The sequence below is a fragment of the Perca flavescens genome, chromosome 6 (genome assembly GCF_004354835.1).
Source record: "Perca flavescens isolate YP-PL-M2 chromosome 6, PFLA_1.0, whole genome shotgun sequence".
Taxonomy (NCBI): Eukaryota; Metazoa; Chordata; class Actinopteri; order Perciformes; family Percidae; genus Perca; species Perca flavescens.
The window spans coordinates 23,948,973-23,967,816 of NC_041336.1; the positions used below are offsets into that span (position 1 = coordinate 23,948,973).

At 39.3% G+C, this 18,844-nt stretch overlaps 2 protein-coding genes across 2 annotated transcripts in view; both read left to right on the forward strand.

Annotated features, from left to right (window-relative positions):
- The first annotated feature begins 1,282 nt into the window (after window positions 1-1,282).
- zfat (zinc finger and AT hook domain containing) lies at window positions 1,283-16,387 on the forward strand. The gene is made up of 25 exons (XM_028581173.1): window positions 1,283-1,352; window positions 1,455-1,484; window positions 3,464-3,622; window positions 4,156-4,323; window positions 4,614-4,745; window positions 4,946-5,059; window positions 5,557-5,679; window positions 6,046-6,119; window positions 6,596-6,684; window positions 6,914-7,015; window positions 7,403-7,551; window positions 8,159-8,250; window positions 8,443-8,591; window positions 8,677-9,559; window positions 10,193-10,319; window positions 11,192-11,424; window positions 11,688-11,769; window positions 12,002-12,121; window positions 13,616-13,789; window positions 13,922-14,010; window positions 14,247-14,385; window positions 14,621-14,727; window positions 15,499-15,586; window positions 15,734-15,831; window positions 15,909-16,387. The coding sequence occupies exons 1-25, from the start codon at window positions 1,301-1,303 to the stop codon at window positions 16,107-16,109; spliced, it is 3,774 nt and encodes a 1,257-aa protein (XP_028436974.1). The 5' UTR covers window positions 1,283-1,300; the 3' UTR covers window positions 16,110-16,387.
- A 460-nt stretch (window positions 16,388-16,847) lies between these two features.
- The window catches only part of mtbp (MDM2 binding protein), a 35,071-nt gene continuing 33,074 nt past the window's right edge, over window positions 16,848-18,844 (forward strand). Inside the window, exons 1-5 of the mRNA XM_028580336.1 lie at window positions 16,848-17,016; window positions 17,445-17,528; window positions 17,636-17,709; window positions 18,153-18,301; window positions 18,675-18,733. Coding sequence (XP_028436137.1) covers window positions 16,944-17,016; window positions 17,445-17,528; window positions 17,636-17,709; window positions 18,153-18,301; window positions 18,675-18,733 — 439 coding nt within the window. The 5' untranslated portion in view covers window positions 16,848-16,943. The remainder of the gene's footprint in view (window positions 17,017-17,444; window positions 17,529-17,635; window positions 17,710-18,152; window positions 18,302-18,674; window positions 18,734-18,844) is intronic.

The window sequence follows — 18,844 nt, forward strand, 5'->3', positions numbered from 1 at the left end:
TATTTTAATAGTTGTTAATTAATTCCTGTCTATTTTACTGTGCCTATAAGGATCCCTGTTTTACATCCTTATGAAGTTCCATTCTGCCGGACATTATAAAATTAAAAAACTGAGAATAAATATGCCATTAAATGAAAATGTGCCAGAGGAAAACAGCAATGAATGATCAGTGGGTTTATTAAGGCTTTACTAGCTGTATAATATAAAACACTATTGTCGATACTAATGGACTTTAAGTTTAAGTTAAGTCAGGCCTTAAATGATCTTTCAGCCTACTTAGGTCACCTCTGTACCCACCAGGTTTTGAAGACACTAAAGGTAAATGTTGATAGGAGCTATTCTTTCTGTAATCTGCAATATTAAACTGTGCTATGTCTATTCTTCATCTCTATTTTTTATGACAATAATTTGGCAACACTCCCAAATAATTTATTGACCTTATGATTACTTTGATTTTGGCCTGTAAAATCATAATGTATTCTTAAAATTCCATGGTTACCACAACATTCCATATTTGTAATGATTTTCTAGATGAATAAATGTTAGTATCAGAGAAACTCTTCTTTGTACTTATCAGATCACTGTATCAGACATTTTCAGCCATAATTTAGCCATTGTCCTGTAAACAACTATTTAAAAAAAAATGTACAGTCCCATTACAGTGAAATAAAACCTATATTTTGACATGGTCAGTATTTGTTGCACCACGTGACCACCCTAAATTTTACATTAAAACAAGCAGGGCCAGCCCTAGACTTTTGGGGCCCTAAGCAGGTTTTGGTTTGGGGACTCTCCACATTGTAACATGTTGCCACTGCATTTGGCACTTGTGAACTTGTGTATTGTAAATATTAGTTTAAGCACTCATAATGTACAAATATGCATTTAAAGACTAATGTGAGACCTATTAGCAGCAACACTATCTTTAAATAGACCGGCTCTGTTATGAGCTCTATTGTGGGACATTTCAAGCACTCTTGGGGGCCCTCTGGTAGTCACAGGGGCCCTAAGCAGACGCTTAGGTCGCTTATGGGTCGGGCCGGCTCTGAAAACAAGTATTACTCCCACAACTTCAACTAAACAAATAAAAGTATATGGCAACAGTGTTGATGCCTGTTGACACAATGGTCAACATATTAAAGATGTTATGTAAAAGAAATCATTGGCAAAACATTTTTTCTTTTTCTTTAAAGAAAACTGCTGTAGGTCCCTTCTCAGCCGCAGTACAGTCCTCCCGCCGCTTAGGGCGCTGCTAGGCCAGCTACAGTATGACCCAGTATGGTCCACTTCCGCTGATTGGATGGACTTGTGTGGCAGATTCATCCATGGGCAGATTCGACAGAAATTTCTTTGTGCGTAATGTAAAATTAGGCTTTAAGTACAAATTCAGTGGTTATATTTAGCCGTATGATGCCTCAAATCCCTTGATAAATTAGTGTTCTTTTGTTGTTTAGACGCTGGAGAAATGGATGGACAAAAAGCGGGTAAGAATTTGGGCTAGCTTCAACTCGAATATGTTTGTCGCGATTTCATGTTGGTTTGGGCCAAATCAAAATAAACAAACGTGTTTGTCAGTGTGCTACTTTTCAGAGTATTTTATTTTTTTATGTTCTCGCTCGAGGAGATTATTAACAGACTTTTTGTTCTGCGATACCGGTATACGTAGTCTGTAGAGAGTGTCTTTAACAGTCGACAGCTTCTGAAGGCACAAGTGTCAGTCCTATGAACGTTATTCACGAATCTCAATAATGTGGCTGATTAATAACCTCCTGAGACCCAGCCCATTGACTTATGTCCACTGTAGTGGACATTTGAGTTTCATTCTTCTCCTTGGAATCTTTTGTGCAAGTCTCTTAATTCCTGCTGTACTGTACAGAGGACATCCTGGGCTTTTCAGTGATGTGTTATTTGATTGGCTGGGAGGCCGGGAACCGCCTCTATCTTTCAATCCAAAATGGACAGCATAGGAACAAGCACATTTTATGGAAAGATAAGAGATGAGTCAAATATTGTTTGTCTATGGTTTTGTTACTATGATAATCATATATTTTCTTGTTCATTAAGGTGTTAGGAATCATATATTGAGTTCTGATAGAAACTACATTATGTATCTTTTGAAAAACTTGCCATTTTATGAATGTCAATTATAGTGAACATCAGGACTATCTTCATGTAAATAATGACTCCACATCTACCAAATTTGTCTGTTTTCGTACTCAAATGATCCTGTTGTCCACTACAGTTGACATTCTTTAAATAAATAAAAATAAAACAATTAAAATTGTAAGATGTTTTTTTAACCTTAAACAGGTATGGAATCACAAAAAAATATTAGGAAAAACAAATTTTTCCTTGGTTCTCAGGAGAGGTTTTGATACAGCATCAGATTGAGTGGACAAAGACAGCTTATCGATCTTAGTTAAAAAAGGAAATGTGTCAACGGATCAGCATTCAAAATCAACGTTAGCTCATATTTTCATTGCTTCATTTCATTAGGAACATAGTCAATTTCCCCCACAAAAAAACCCAAAAACATATCACGGAGTTAAAACATTAACAATATTCAAGATAACTGTGGATGGACCGAAGAACTGCCTCATGTTAGTCTTGTGGATGCTACCGTTAATTAAAGCTGTGATGTTTCAGCAATTGTTATATCCTATGAATTAACATCCAAATACGTAAATTGCATCCACAAGAAAAGGAAATGCTGATAAATTGTTGATATTTAATATTATATATTAATATATTATAGTATTATATAGTATATATAATTGTGGGTCTGGGTCCCGTTTACTGTTAAATGGCCCTTAATGTTCAATAGGTGGGAACAAGGAGCTGTGTTGAATAATAGCTACTATTATTTTATTGAGCCCCAACAGCATGCTCTGTTAGATGTGGATTGTGGAATGAAATCAACAAAACGACTGGTTGAAAATAATTAATTTGAAAGAATCTTTCAATCATAAATGTTTCCTGTAGACTACATGCCATCCTCCATTACCTATCATTGAACTGCGTATAATCAACAAAGTATTTTTTCTCCCTACCTTTAACTCTGGTTGCATGTACAGTATTGAAATTCAAATTAAACAGAAGAGAAGGGGGAAAAAAGGAAACAATGTTAACAATTTCAACATTGACATACACAGAAACAAACTATAAATAATGCAGATTAAGATTGTGCTATAGTGACACTAGTTAAAGCAGTTTTCATTCATACGTATGTCTCTTTGACACTAGATTAAATAAATTCTCTCACAAAGAAAGACCACTTTCTATGAGATATTGCAGATGGGTGAAGGGGGGAGGCTGGAAAATGGGGGAAAATGACTCCAAATAACAAAATGTCCTCAGACATATAATGTTAATCTATATCGCTCTCTTTTTTCTTGTTTTTTTTCCTCCTCTCACTGCATCTTGATCTGCCACCTTTTTTTCTCTGTTTTCGGTTTTTTTCCAGCTGGTTCTGTGTTCATGTGTCGGCTGTGCAACCTCTTCTCTCCCAGTCGCTCTCAGCTGCTGGCCCATTGCTCCCAGCTGCACCCCAAGCAGGAGCCTCCTGATGACATCATCATTGCTCTGCAGCCTCTTGTAGGAGAGCCTGTGGAGACGCTGACAGGTCAGATTAGCGTGTCATTGCCAGCGTTGCTGTCACTAAATCATGTAAAAACAAACAAACCACACTTTCTATTGCATAATAATTATCACTACGTTCACTAATTTGGGGATGAACAATGTACAATGTATTTGATAGGGAGCTTTAGTCCAATACAGTACTTAACTGTACTACTATTCTTGGACTGATAATCAAGTCAAAGTTAATTCGAAGATAATTAAAATACCTAGCAAATAAAAAATGTGAACAATTAATTAAGAATGAAGAACAAATAAACATTATACTACACAGGAATATGCCAGTCAGTACAAGACTATGACTCTTATCTGTTTTTGATTGCGTCTGGGAGATTGCTGTACAATGGAGTTCTATGACACAAGGCATAAACTACATTAGTACATCAGGCTTTTGCTACACAGAAAATAAGTGATTGTAGGATAAGCTCATGGTTTGTTTTGGTCTCTTAGTGGGATTTATTAATTGAAAAAAACACAGTGTTATCTTCTTATCTGTTCTGCTGTGTTGTTGGCCCACAGAGAGCCCAGTGAAGCGAAAACGAGGACGACCGAAAGGCTCTACCAAGAAGACGCGCACAGATTTGACAGAGTGCATGGCCGACTCTACCCTTTCTCAGGAGGATAATGTTCAAAGAGAAGAAGAAGGCATTAAGGAGGAGGGAGATAGACAATGTAGCTCAATACAAGGTAGTGTTGTTGCCAATTATATGTATCCCATAATTCTTTCTTTTTCATGCAGAAGACAGTATAAGTACCTTCTGCATGAGAGAAGATGCTTGCTTAAAGTTTATAGCCAATTTTACAGTATAAAGGGTTTTGGGCAACTGGCTTTTGCCTGGTTGGTAACCTAACTTTTCTTAACAGCCACTCAATTGTTGTGTAGGCATTTAAGCCATACGTTTTATTTTTTTCAAGTAAACTTGTTTTTGTTAGTGATTTCTGTAAATATTCTACACAAACTGCTCTCACTCTGCTAGCCGAAAGCAATGACGGCATACTGGGGCTGGAATGCAGAGACTGCCATCGCTCGTTCAGCAACAGACGACAGATCCTTAAACACATCTGCCTGAGAGAAGAGGAAGATGACGAGGATGAAGAAGAGGAGAATGGTGAGGAGTGAAACAAGTCTGTGATAGAAAAGTGAATGTGTGCCAAAGAGGCATTCAAATTTGGGGTGACCTGAAGGAGAATGTTTGGAATTATCCTTCCTATAATTATAGATCATTAAATACCTCTGCCTTAACTACAGATGTTGGAGAAAAAGTACAGAAGGTCTTGGCAATTTAACAGACATAATAATAATTTTCAGGGAGAATCTGTGGTGGAGCAGGAGTTGAGGCTTCTGGAAGTTTGGATCCTGGGGGAACAGATCCAAACCAGATGCAACAAAACCTAGCAAGACCAGGACACATGAGAGAAAAAGGTATAAGGTTTAAGTTCAGGACATGATTTCTTCAAATTAATTCTTACGAAGAGGGACACCTAATTGCTGCTTTAATATCACAATTGATTGAAATTTATTGAAAAAACTTCTGGTACAGGATATAAAACCCTCTACTCCAGACTCAAGCAACACAAAACAAATATATATATTCACATTTTAACATGTTGTTTAAAACACATTCATTACATGATTAAAATTTTCTAACAATTCATAAATCAGTTGCATACATTACTGACAAGCTTTGTAATTATACATTACACCTTTTGACAGGCAAAATGCATCCAACCTATTCTTAAAAGAATTAATTCAAGGGGAACACACAACTTCTTCTGGGAGCTCGTTCCATGATTTTACCGCACAGGAGAGTGAAAAAATTCTTTCTCTTTTCAGACAGGCGTGTTCTAGGGTAATTTGTGATGAAATGTGAAAGATTAATGATCTTAGCAGTTTGACCTTTTCTTCTTCCCTGCTTGTAGACGTGGGCAGCTTCAGACCCCCGAGAACCAACCGAAGCCGCACCTCAAAAGAAGGAGGCCTAGCAACGGGAAACAAAAAGGCGGTCATCAGTGTTGTTCTGACAGAAGATAAAACACTTCCAGGTTTGTCCTAAGGAGTGTTTTTTTTTTTTTGTGCTAGCACTCATATTTTGGCTAACATTGACGGCTTATGATCCAGCACCGCTACCCACCAACCCACCCACACCCCTGATTCAAAATTATGAACTGCACCACAGCACCTTGTTAATTATGGTTGTAATGACATTATAATCTTTAGCACTTTAGAATGCACAGCATTACGCAATGCATTATTACTTATTAATGTATCTATTAATTCATAGTTGTACCGTATCTGTGAATTGTCCTTTTATGTGCTACTCTTTGTACCTTTTAATTCCCCTTCTGGGACAAATAAAGTTATTTGAATTGAATTGAATAAGTAAGATGTGTTAACCTTTCATTCAACAGGTGTTTCTACAATAGTTCCAGTAGAGGACAATTTAGCAGAAACGGAGTCTTCAGCCATCCAAGCTCAACCTCAGGTAAGCACAGGAATACACAGAAACATTCACCTAAATTGTAAAATGTGTTTATCACTTACTTCTTGTAGTATTTAGCCTGGCAGACAATCTCTGAGATTTATGCCTCCATCCCAATAGAATAACGCTGTAGAATTCCATTAGTTGTGCTTACAGCAGTGAAAAATGACATTGTTTTTCAGGAACAGTGTCCCAGTTACTCAGGATAGTGCAGAGACCTTTTTGTGAGTTTTCTATGGAAATGTATTCCTGCCAAAGTCAAAATCTCTAAAAAAAGGATGTGGGCTCAAATGCAAAATAAAAACATATTATTTCTAAAATATTTTAGCATGTTAGCATTTCAACTGAGATGGTTCTGTGATACAATGTTGCAGTGTGTGTGTATTTCTTTCATTTATTAGTTATTATCTAATTTTGATTTGAGTTGATCTGTGAGTGCTAATAGTATATGGGTTTATTTATTGAATTTGTCTGGGCAGTCTGCAGTCTTCCAGAGTCGGTCACGTCAAGACCTTGCAAGTGGAGCCACTGCCTGCGAGGGTGACCCTAAAACAGATCATGTGCCGAGGTAATATAATAGAAAATGTCTGTCTCTTCTATAATTCTTTGAATGTAATACATAACTGATGGTAATAATAACGGATCGCTTCTTACAGACAATCTGACAACAGGAGTTAATTTGTCAAATGCATGCATAAATAATGTTGTAAAGGTCCTGCTAGTTTGTGCTAGCAGCAGTCTGACCTATCGATGTTATCTCCTGTCAGCGGTCTGATCCCTTTATTTTCTACTCGTAGTTCGAACCCAACCTCCACAACAACAACAACAACAACAACAAAAACAGCAGCAGCAGCCAGCAGAGGCTTCCAGGAATATTCTATTAAGCAAGATGCTACCAAGTACTGTATGAATATTTTTAATAAATGTATTAACATTGAATTTATTTTATAGTAGTTGTTGCTTTGGTGTGGCGGTTAAGTGTGGCTAAATGCTCATTTTTAAACTACAGGCTACACCCTACTGTAACTAAATCTGCTTTTAATGTAACAATCTAACAGAAAAGATATGTTTGACTTTGTTTTTCCTGTTATTTTTTTTTCGAGTAGTTAAAAATTTATTTAGTTTGCTTCCTTATTGCTAACGTTGTTATCTGAGCAGCCTAAAGTCAGTCGAAGAATTCTTGTCTATTTTGTTAGCAACATCAACAGCAATCTCTACTGCCACCATAGTAACTACAATATATTGGTCTACTGGTAATTGTAATATTATTACTCTCTGTCTCCCAGTTTACTTCAGAGCCAGTTGAAGATCTTTGCCTGTGAGTTCTGTAATAAGATCTTTAAATTCAGACACTCACTGGTCGCCCACCTCAGGACACACACCCAGGAGAAACCCTTCCAGTGTCCACACTGTGACTACGCATCAGCCATCAAAGGTAAATCCAGGCTCACTGTTCTCGAGGCCACACAGACACTTTTAAGCTTGATTATTAAAAGTCAGAATGAATCGAGTTGTTAAAATTACAATTTGTATATTGAAGTTTGTGTAAATCAAAGGTGCTGATGGGAAACAGGGGGAGAGAGAGGGTGGTATGACGGTTCCCAGGTTATATGGCATCTTAAACCACCACATGCCCCTAGTCGTAGGATTTCATGTGAAGTTTGAACATTGAAGCAATGCCATTAAACATTGGTGCTGTTTCTTTGTGTTGCTTTTAACCATTTTATTTCAGTGTCCCTTGTTGGATCCTTGGTGAAAGAGGGCTGTAGAGATATTTTGTCTTAACTCCTCCTTTAAATATGTAATCAGGTACCTTTGCAATTACTGCTAATAGCTAATAATATAATCAATAAAACTAGATAAGTCTTTAATGGTCCCCATGAGGAAATTGAGAATTATCAATAGTTACAAACAATTATTGGAAATATTTGTAAAACCTAGAGCAGTCCAGGGTACCTTCTGGAATCTTTTAAAAAACAAAATCATCATATTAAAATTCCTGTAAAAGTTGCTTACTTTCTTACCTTCCTTTCCCTTCAAAGCCAACCTGAATGTTCACCTGAGGAAGCACACAGGAGAGAAGTTCAGCTGTCAGCACTGTCCTTTCAACTGTCTCAGCCCAGGACACCTCAAGGTGTTGTTATTACTTAATTACTGGTATTGATGTTATTAGTAGCACTGTTATATCCTCAGTATAATTAATATTAACATGTAAGCTTAGAGACACAGTCTGTTGTGATTCTGGTTTCCACATTCAAATAGATTAGATCAATGGTCAGGGCTTTTTTCTGGTTGCAGCAGTAATTCTGTATTTCTGGTAATGCAGGTCCACATAGAGCGAGTCCATTTAAAGGTGAAGCAGCACTGCAGCTTCTGTGAGAAAAAATACTCCGATGTAAAGAACTTGCTTAAACACATGGAGAAACGGCATAACCTGAAAGACCCTGCTGTCTCCCAGAGCTACCAACAGCTGAGGTTTGATCTTCATCATCTACATTATTTTACCTTCCTATCTACCTTCGGACACACCTGCCCTTCTAAATCTGTTTATCTGGTCCAGGTTAAAGACTCGTCAGGGCCTCAGACAGCTCCTCTACCACTGTCCCACCTGTAACCGCCGCTTTAAGAACCAGCTGGAGCGGGAGCGCCACGTGTTGGTCCACGGGCCCCAGCGTCCCTTCGCCTGCCTCCTCTGTGACCATGCTGCAACCAAGATGGCCACCCTCGCTGCTCATGTCAGGAAGCACCTCTTCCTATACGTGTGCTGTGTGTGTGACGGGAAGTTTGTCAGCTCTCAGAGACTGAAGAGTCACTTGAAAGAGTCTCACCCCGAGCTGGACCAGGGCCAGGCCTTCACCGACTGCATCAACAACAGCTACTATCTGATACAGCCTGGAGGAGGCATGTGGGGGGATGAGGAGAGAGGAGATCCAGGTAATGGGATGGAGGAAGAGCTAAGGATAGAGCAAGAGGGGGAAGATGAGAGGACAAGAGAGGAGGGTAGAAGAAATGGTGTAGGAGGGGAGAAGTGGCGAGATGGGGAAGGGGAGCAGCTTAAAGTAGCAGCAAGCGAAGATGTGGAGCAAGAGAAAGAGGAAGAACAAGCTAAACCTCAGGGTGAAAGTGCAGAAGAAATGCAGCAGAAAGAAGGAGAATTAGAAAACAGAAGTGCACAGCAAGATTCCCAAGAACTGCTCCATCAAGCTATTTCTACAGAAACCACAACTCCCTCTGATGGACAAGATGAAGCAACAGCTGGGGAGAAGACCCAGGACAGCATGGCGGACGCATGCACCCCAGCAGCTGGAGACGTTACACCAGAGAGCAGTCACACCCCCCACTCGGAGGACAGGACTCAAGAAAATAAACACCCAGCTGATGAGAACACACAGACACTTTCGGCACCTCCAGGGGAAGATAGACAAACTCCACATTCAGAAAGGGTAAATTAATTACCCAATAACATCAGTTAGGACTCCCACTAACGATTGTTTTCATAACCAATTATTTTCTTGATGAATTGTCTGGCCTTTGTCTTATTTTGTCCATCCAACAATCCAAAAACCAAAGATATTTAATTTCTTTAAATCATTTAATGGTCCAGAATTTCAAACAAGAGAATATTAAGATGTACTTAAGAAAATTACTTAATGATCAGTCGATTGCTGCTGATTAATTTTCTGTCGATCGATTAATCGACTAAAGCACTAAAAAGACAATAATTAGTGTGTATAATCTTTTATAATTTTTTTTTTTAATTAGTGTGTATAATTACAAGACTTTTATTTTGGCATCAGCAGACCGACATATCGGAATTATGTCATCCATATCTGATAATCCAAAGTAATGTTCTTCTCTATATAGAGAAAGGGCAATAACAGGCAACGATTGCACTTAATGAAGATTGTGAAGCAGTCTTATTATTGTAATCATAACTATTTAATCTGTGTCTGAAATACATAGTTTTTTAGATTAATTCTACTTTAAGTCATCTTTTCATCTTCTCTTGAGGTAGACCTTCTCCTCCTCAGCTTTGCTCCTGGCAGTCTGACTTGTTCTTTGTTTTGTGCTGGCAGGGGTTGGAGGTTTTGCATCCGAGTGCGTTCCAGCAGGTGTTCTCAACTCTTCAGAAGACTCGGCTCAATACGGAGTCTTTCCAACGACTCAGGAAAATTTACGGAGACTTGGAATGTCAATACTGTGGTGAGATGATGAAACTCCCTTGAGAAGGCTGGTTTTATTTTGTCCTGTTATTTTAGTTATTTAGTTTAATTTTACTTTATATTACATATAATTTTTTTACTCAGGGGTGTCACGATTTTGATTTTAAATTGAAAATCGATTGAAATAAGCATTCCATTTTGTCTATTGAAATCAAAAGCTTTCCCCAGTATTTTTTTCTTTTTTGCGCATGTCCGAAGAAATAAACAACAGCAGACACAGCGTAGCTTACCGGCTGGTAGCATGCAGCTATAAACCCAGGGTAACGTAGCTTACCGGTAGCCTACAGCTTGACTTTTCCAGACACCATGGCCACTGCCCCTTTGCTTTCAGCTGTGTGGCAACATTTTGCCTTCCGTGTGAGTGAGTTGTGCCACAGGGACGCAAAATTACAAATCCCACTATGGCCACGCCAAGACCCCGCCCTACGAAGCTGCTCGATTGGTTGGGGTTAGGCATTTTACCTTGAGTGGTTAAGGTTAGGGTTAGGGGATTGGTCAGGGGATAGGACCTATACATGTAAGCATGGACGCCTGGCCAATAGTAGTGTGTGAATGCTATTGAAGGGCGGGTCTTGGCGTGGCCATAGTGGGAAAAGAAATATTGCTGAAGGGACTCCATGGTGCCTTCAGGTGCACCTAGTTAAACTAATGGTGCAATCAATTGCGCCCTGTAAACTCTGAGAAACTCAATTTTTTGTTGTAGTACCCTTCTGCCATCTAGTGGTACTTACTGTGGCATTGCCCTCCCTGTTAAAAAACATTTTTTAAATCGAAAATGAGAATCGTGACACCTATGTTTGCTTTTCCTCTATCTGGCTAGAGTGTTAAATAGTGTCTTTTTTTGCGGCACAGGTAAACTGTTCTGGTACAACGTCCACTATAACGTCCATGTACGCACACACACCAAGGAGCACTCGCATTACTGTTCAAAGTGTAGCTACTCGTCCATCACCAAAAGCTCTTTAAAGCGGCACCAGATCCAGAAGCACAGCGGCTTGCTACTGCCTTGTTCGAATCTCGGCTGTAAATACACCACACCTGACAAATACAAACTTCAGGCCCATTTGAAGACACACCAAGAACAGGTAACCAATCTTCTACCTTACTCTACCCACCCTAATGTATTGTTTACCTCAGTGCAAGTTTAGATCAATTTGTTTGATCAACATTTTAGTTTATTTGCATTAAAATGTAATGTATTTGCATTATGCATGTATTCAAGGAGCATGTGTTAAATTAGTAGAAAAATTAAGTTCAGGGAAAAAGATCATTCATGCAACCCTAATGATTTATATCTTATATCAGGGGAAGGATGCAAACATTGACTCCTGACTTCTGTTGTTTACAGGGGAAGAGCGTGGCTTGTCCTGTCTGCCAGAACAGCTATCCAGAGCACAGACTAAAACACCACATCAAAACATCCCACCCTGGTAAAGAATACACAAATATATCTACAGACATGCAAGAAACATGCACACACTACCTTTTGATGTTTCTTCTCTAAAAAGTTCAATTTCAAACCTGTCCTTTAAATCAGCATGAGCATTTTGTTCATTCTCTACTGTGCTTACTGTATTGCATCTGACTGAAATAAATAGTTAGTCACATAGCCAAGTTCAAGAAAATGTCCAAGGTTGCGATTTCATTTTGTGTGTTGGACAGACACGCTACCTATGCAGGGTAAAGGACTGATGGTGCAGCGCGCAGAGAAGTGCCCCTACTGTGACTCCTATTTCTTGAAGAACAGCAGTGACTTTCAACGGCACATATGGGCCCACCAAGGTGAGATATTCATCTAATCTTAACACAGGCAAACACATACACACACAGCACAAGTGTGGAGAAACACATCTGGGCCCACGAGTAACCGAATGCACAGTATTTCACTGCTTGATTACTTTGTGATCAAGGCTTCCATCTGTCTCTCTTTCTCCTGGCTGCCCTCCAGGACGATGGACTAGACTGAAAACACACTCCAGACGTTGTAGAAGGAAATTGGCCAAGTTGGTCAAGTTACTTGTGAAATGATGAGAACAAAAACAAACCAAATCATCTGCGTGTATGCTGCTGGCATTATCTCAAAGATAAAAAAAAAAAATAGAAATCTGGCAATCAAGATAGGCAGAAGTTACACGAAAGTTAGGAGACTATTTTTCTCCTGCAATGATCTCTTGGTCAAAACTTGTCAGTTTTGCTACGCTATATGTTTGTTTATCTGAGAATCTAATGAGTAACGTGGGGCTGCTAAAATTACTGCAAATGAATATGTGCTGAAGTTGTTTTACTTAATTACTTTCAGTCCACACAATGCACAAGGCAATTGACAGTTCAAAATGTATCTTTTGCAAATCCCTTTTTATTTTACACACAGCACACATAAGCAAATCACAGAGTAGCGAAGGGGCAGCCATGGTATGGCGCCCCTGGCGCAGTTTGGGGGTTTGGTGCCTTGCTGAAGGCCACCTCGGTAGGGCCCAGGAGGCGGACTGGCACCTCTCCAGCTGCCAGTCCGCACTCTATACTACCGTACAGGCCTGAACCGGCAACCCTCTGGTTCCCATACTTGTTTAATACGTAAACTATCAAACTATCAGCTGTAATGTACAATGTTTTGTTTTGAGGAAGTGAATTGTTAGTCTCTTCCTCTTCCCATCAGTCCCTGCTTAAACCCTTCCTGTTTACCTTGAAGTTACATCTGTGCTGAGGCCGAGGAAGCTGGCAGACATAAATCCGGCACAGGTGTTGATGAAGCTCTCAGAGAGCACAGCCAAAAAAAACTGCAGTGCATAGTATGCTGATTGTGTTTTTCAGCAGGTTTATCTGGCTTTTTTTTCTTGATGTTTTCTGCCACTGTCCTTGTCACTTTGTCACAAGATTTTGCTACACTTCCTAGCTCACTGCTGGCTGTGCCCATACAACACTCACCCATAGAAAACATATAGGCACATATCACTCACAAGGTGGTGGACTAATAACACACTTATACACTTAATATAGCTCTTTTACTGTACCTTTCTAGCTGTTTATGTTATGTTCTTTTATTAATCTACATATATTGTAATTACAATTCTAAACAAAACATTTTATTATTATTTTCTTTTTTAGCATTTTGTTGCTGTCTCATGTGCTGATTCTTTTGTTTGCGTGTGTCCCTGTGTGTGTGTGTGTGTGTGTGTGTGTGTGTGTGTGTGTGTGTGTGTGTGTGTGTGTGTGTGTGTGTGTGTGTGTGTGTGTGTGTGTGTGTGTGTGTGTGTGTGTGTGTGTGTGTGTGTGTAGGTTTGAAGCCATATGTCTGCAGTGTGTGTGACTATGCAGGCCGCAGTAGAAGTAACCTGAAGACTCACATGAACCGACACAACACCGAGAGAAGTCACCTCTGTGATCTGTGTGGTAAAAAGTTCAAATCTAAAGTCACGCTCAAAAGCCACAGACTGAGCCACACCGATGAAGGTATGTATTATTTATCTATTTATTAGTATCCATGTTATAATTGATTATTGTCCCAAGTATTCTGCTTGACTGGACGGAATTTGGGTAAGTGCAAAGCCATGACCTATATATAATATTTTTTGGTTTGTTCAGGGAAGCGGTTTAAATGTTCGGAGTGTGACTTCACCTCGGTCTCCAAACCTTCCTTGCTCAGACACATGGAGCAACACGCTGAGTTTAAGGTCAGAATAAATGCAGAGGCACACACACACACACACACACACACACACACACACACACACACACACACACACACACACACACACACACACACACACACACACAATCTGTACTCATTATGTCATGTCATTGTTTTGACAACATGATTGACAAGTTGTTTACAATAATCATTTTAATCTAGTTTTACAGATATTTTATTTGCATTAACTTGTGTGTGTGTTTTTATCTCTCTATGTAGCCGTTTCGCTGTGCCCACTGCCACTACTCCTGCAACATCGCTGGTCCCCTGAAGCGACACTACAACATGAAACACCCAGATCAGACATATCAGAATGCTGGACCTGGACTGCCTAACCCTGTTGCTTTGAAACAGCAAGGTCTGATCTCTGCTCTCATACTGCCATGTCCAGACTTTTCATGTTCTTTAATGTCACATTTTATTACAGTAGGACATTTGTATTACGTACAGATTGTTAAAGTATGGTTGGCATTATGGTAAAGACCATCAGGAGTAAGAAACATAATTTAATATTGCTTTAGGCTTGTCGCAGTACAGAACAAAAAGCGTGTTTAGCATAACCTAACATAGCTTTTGTGTGTGCCTGTGTTTAGGTGGTATGAAGTGTCCTGAATGTGAATTTGTTTATGGCACCAAGTGGGAGCTGAACCGCCACCTGAAGAGCAAACACAGCCTGAAAGTGGTGGAAGGCACCTGGGAGGTAAACAGTATACACATACACAGACTAGATACAGTGGAAAAAAAGCACTGGGTTATTTTTAGCCATGCTAGCAGCGTGGCTCTGGGGCTGGCAATGTCGGTTGGTCCACCACTATGGTCCAGAATAAAATACCATATATCGACTATATATATATATATATATATATATATATATATAAAATCATTGATTGGCACAAAATTTGGCACAAACATGCATGTTCCCCTCACAACGTATTGCCACTTTGGTGACACCCTGACTTTGCCTCCAGCGCCATCATCAGGTCATAATTTAATTTTGTCTAATACTTTGGTCTAAGACCAAATACGTTCAAAACTAATGTCATTCCCATCAGCCTCAGATGTACATTGTGTTTAGTGCTAATTAGAAAATGCTAACATGCTAAACTGAGATAGTTAACATGGTCAACATTATACCTGCTAGGTTCAACATGATAGCATTATCATTGTGAGCATGTTTGCATGCTAACATTAGCATTAAGCTCAAAGCACCGATGTACCTAAGTACAGCCACACAGAGCTACTAGCATTGCTAGAGACTCTTTGTCTTTCTGTCCCAATCTCTTGTCATTAAAAATTCTATTTCTGATTTAGAAACTTAAAAACTGCTGCCAAAATATTAGAAGCAGAAACCCCACTGAAAATCTTGCTAGCTCAATCATGTTAGCATTTAGTATAAGTATCAGTTGTTTTTCTTCGTCAAAGCTAGTATTTTCAGTATAGTATAATCTCCGCCATATGTATGAATAACCAGGTGGGGGAGACAGTAGAGGCCCAGTACGTGCCTGTGGAGGAGGAAGAGCAGCTAACACAAGAACCTGTAGCAGCCCTACAGGACAATGGTAACAACAACAGTGATAAACATACAGTAAATACAGACAAACCAACAGACAATTTTTTAAAATTATTTTCCCACCAATAATTGGGGAAAGTGCTTGCATAATGTACTATGTAACACATCACAATACATGCGTGTCTCTTGTGTTCAGTTAATATCCAGCAGATTACCGAATTCAGTTCCGAGACTCACGACGCCGTCACCTCCATGGTCGCCATGGCTCCAGGCACTGTTACCGTCGTACAACAGGTAAACAGCACCACATCACACACTCAGTAATTCATCAGTTGTTACAATACAGTGCTGATGTTGAGTTGTGACTGAAGTTGCAGGTGGCTGATGAGCAGGAAGTTGGTAACTGCAGCAACCAGCTGATGGTGGTGAATGCAGAGGGGGCTCTAGCCGGTAACCAGGTGATGGTGGTGGAGGACGCTCACGGCCTGGAGGCTCTGACGGTCCTCACTCAGGGAGAAAACACTCATCACTATATTGTCTACGTCCAGGAACACACTGTAGAAATCAACTAGTAATGCTACAGTAGCATTTCAACATCTGTCGACCCATCAGTGTTGAGGGGATCAGTGAGTATCCGTTTGCAAAAAGTTAAGTAACATAAAATGTACCAATAAGCAATAAAATCAGGATTTAGTCAATGTTTCCCTGTCCTCATTAAGCATTTCATTCATCAGATTTATTTTTTTAGTCGCTTGGTAATTAGGAAAACCATAAGTGCAATACTTGTTTGATTATGTGACATATTTTGTACTTACAAAAGTATATTTGAATAAAAACCCTGTCCTGCACTGCTTCATTGAGTGGCTTCATTTTCTAAAAAAACAAAGTTGATTTGAGTTTAGTTCAGTATGTTTATATCAGGAATTCTGAAACATTTGGTACAGTTTTCATATTATGACACATTTGACATGTGTGACAATATGATGTGAGACAAAACAACACAGAATATTTGCAATACTGCAAGTATTATACAGTTTTTTTTTATGGAAGTAATTTAAGAGTAGTTTACAAAAACATTTTGAATAAAAATAAAAGAGGAAAAGACATGGCTCTTGGAGGAACAGCACATTGCATTAGGAATTCAATGTAGTGGTTTCTGTTTGTTTGTAGTTTGGAAACAGACAATACACAAAAAAGATAATCTAGCCGCTCTACGTGGTAGTTTAGTCTCCGTCCAGTAGGTGGCGGTGGCGCGGTTTGTGGTCTGTTGCCTACATCCGGTACATTGTTTATATTACAGAAGAAGAAGAAGCACCGGTGGGAAATTTGACAGTGCGCGAAAGACTGTTGTTCGATATTGCACTCCAAGCTATTATTAATCGTGAAAATACTAATGCTTACACGACATGGACCGTTACGTGTTGGTTATATCATTTTGCCAAACTGATGACGACCTGGCGGAGGAGTGTAACGTTACATGTAAGTTTATACTTACTTTGCTAACGTTAACGCTGCTAAACCAAGTTTAACTTTGACGTTAGTTAACGTTAGCCAGTGGCTTTAAAACGTGTGTTGATACTGTACACATAACGTACACTACTATCCACATCAACACATTAACTTAGGTTAACGACATACTTGTAATGTTTGGTTACAATGCCAACAGTTTTTGTTTCAAGAGAGCTAAGTCGCTTGCAGCGTCAAATGGTTAAATGAACGTTACCCGGTCAATAACGTTAAGTTATCGGTCTAACGTTACAGTAAAAAAATTAAAAAAACTTAGCTAAGTCTTAAAAGTGGCTAGGGCTAACCCATGCACAGCACGTGCTATTTATATGTTTTTATTATAAATAAACCAGTAGTCCGGTTGTGGTGAAGTCTGACTACTGAATTGTCATTGTCCACAGGTCTGGAGCCAGTAAAGCAGATACATGACAAACTTGTGGACATCTCAACTCAGGAATCCGTGAGAGGGATCTCTGTGTTTCCTGGTACAGTAAATTAAACACTATCTTAAACCCTGTCTTACCTCCACACATAAGCTGTTGTTATTCCACAACTTCCCTCGCCTCTTTCTTCCCTCTGCATGTTTTCCCAGCTTGTTCTCTCAGTGGCAGCCCATCAGTTCAGAGATGGCACTTTGCAGTTCAGGCTTGCCAAGGAGTTATGCAGGTGAGACATTTGGAAGCTTCAAGACCGTTTTGTCATAAACATGGTTTTTATTGCAAGGTTGTGTGTGTGTGTGTGTTTTGTCTTCGAACAGTGACATATCAAGTATTGATGTAAAAATGTTATCATAGAATTTACCAAAGCCGTAGTTGCTGCAATATGTCGACATACTGCACCCCGTCACATCTGCGTGTTGATTTCCAGTTGGTGGTATCGCTGTACGTTTTCTCAATAAAATGTTTTATCCACTTGTATGCTGACCAGCTGAACTCATGTTAAAATGCTGTTAAAAGTATTTATTTATTTTTTCCTATTTAATCCACTCCAACTAAGAGAGGAAGTGTGTTAGGATTTTTGCCATTCAAACTATTGATACTGTACATGGATAAAGGAACATGGGCTGTCATTCTGTGTTCATATTTGAATCCATATCACCTGTTTTGTAGTTTTGCAGCTCAGACTGGGAAGAGCTGTGGACAGGCCATCAGAAAACGGACCGTGAAGAGGAGAAGCCGACTGCTGTGGAGTCATGTCTCAGTGTTCTGAGTAATCAGGAGGCACCGGACCAAAAGGATGATCAGCCAACACTGACAGAGTGAGCAACAGATGATCATTTCTATTTTTCTGCTCGGTGTTGCAGGTATTTGTCTGATGCATCTTTGTGAGCTCATAAATATTAATATTATCTGAACGTATATTAAATTATCATTGATAGTACAGAATTTGCCCCAGTATAATCTATTTTATATTTATCTTACTCTTTTATACAGCGAATCAGGAGATTGATTTTGAGATACTTTGTACTCAATACTAATGTACATGTAAAACTTTTGAGATACTTTGCTAATGTACAGGTAAAAAAGGGGAAATCTTCTTCATGTGCATCAAAGAATCAAAGACAAAGTATGACTTTTTGGATAGTGGGCTGCAAGTCTTTCTGTTCTGATCTGAATGTCTTTATTAAACAGGCTGCTAGAGGAGGCTGCAGAAGGACTGCATCTACTGTCAGACAAGCTACCACCTCCAGGTACTGCTGAGCACTTACTTTCTTTATATACAGTACCTTCCTTAGCAGCTGTGCATTTGTGAAGATGTTAACTGTGTGCTCAGTAGAGGTGTAAACCTTTCCAAAATATTT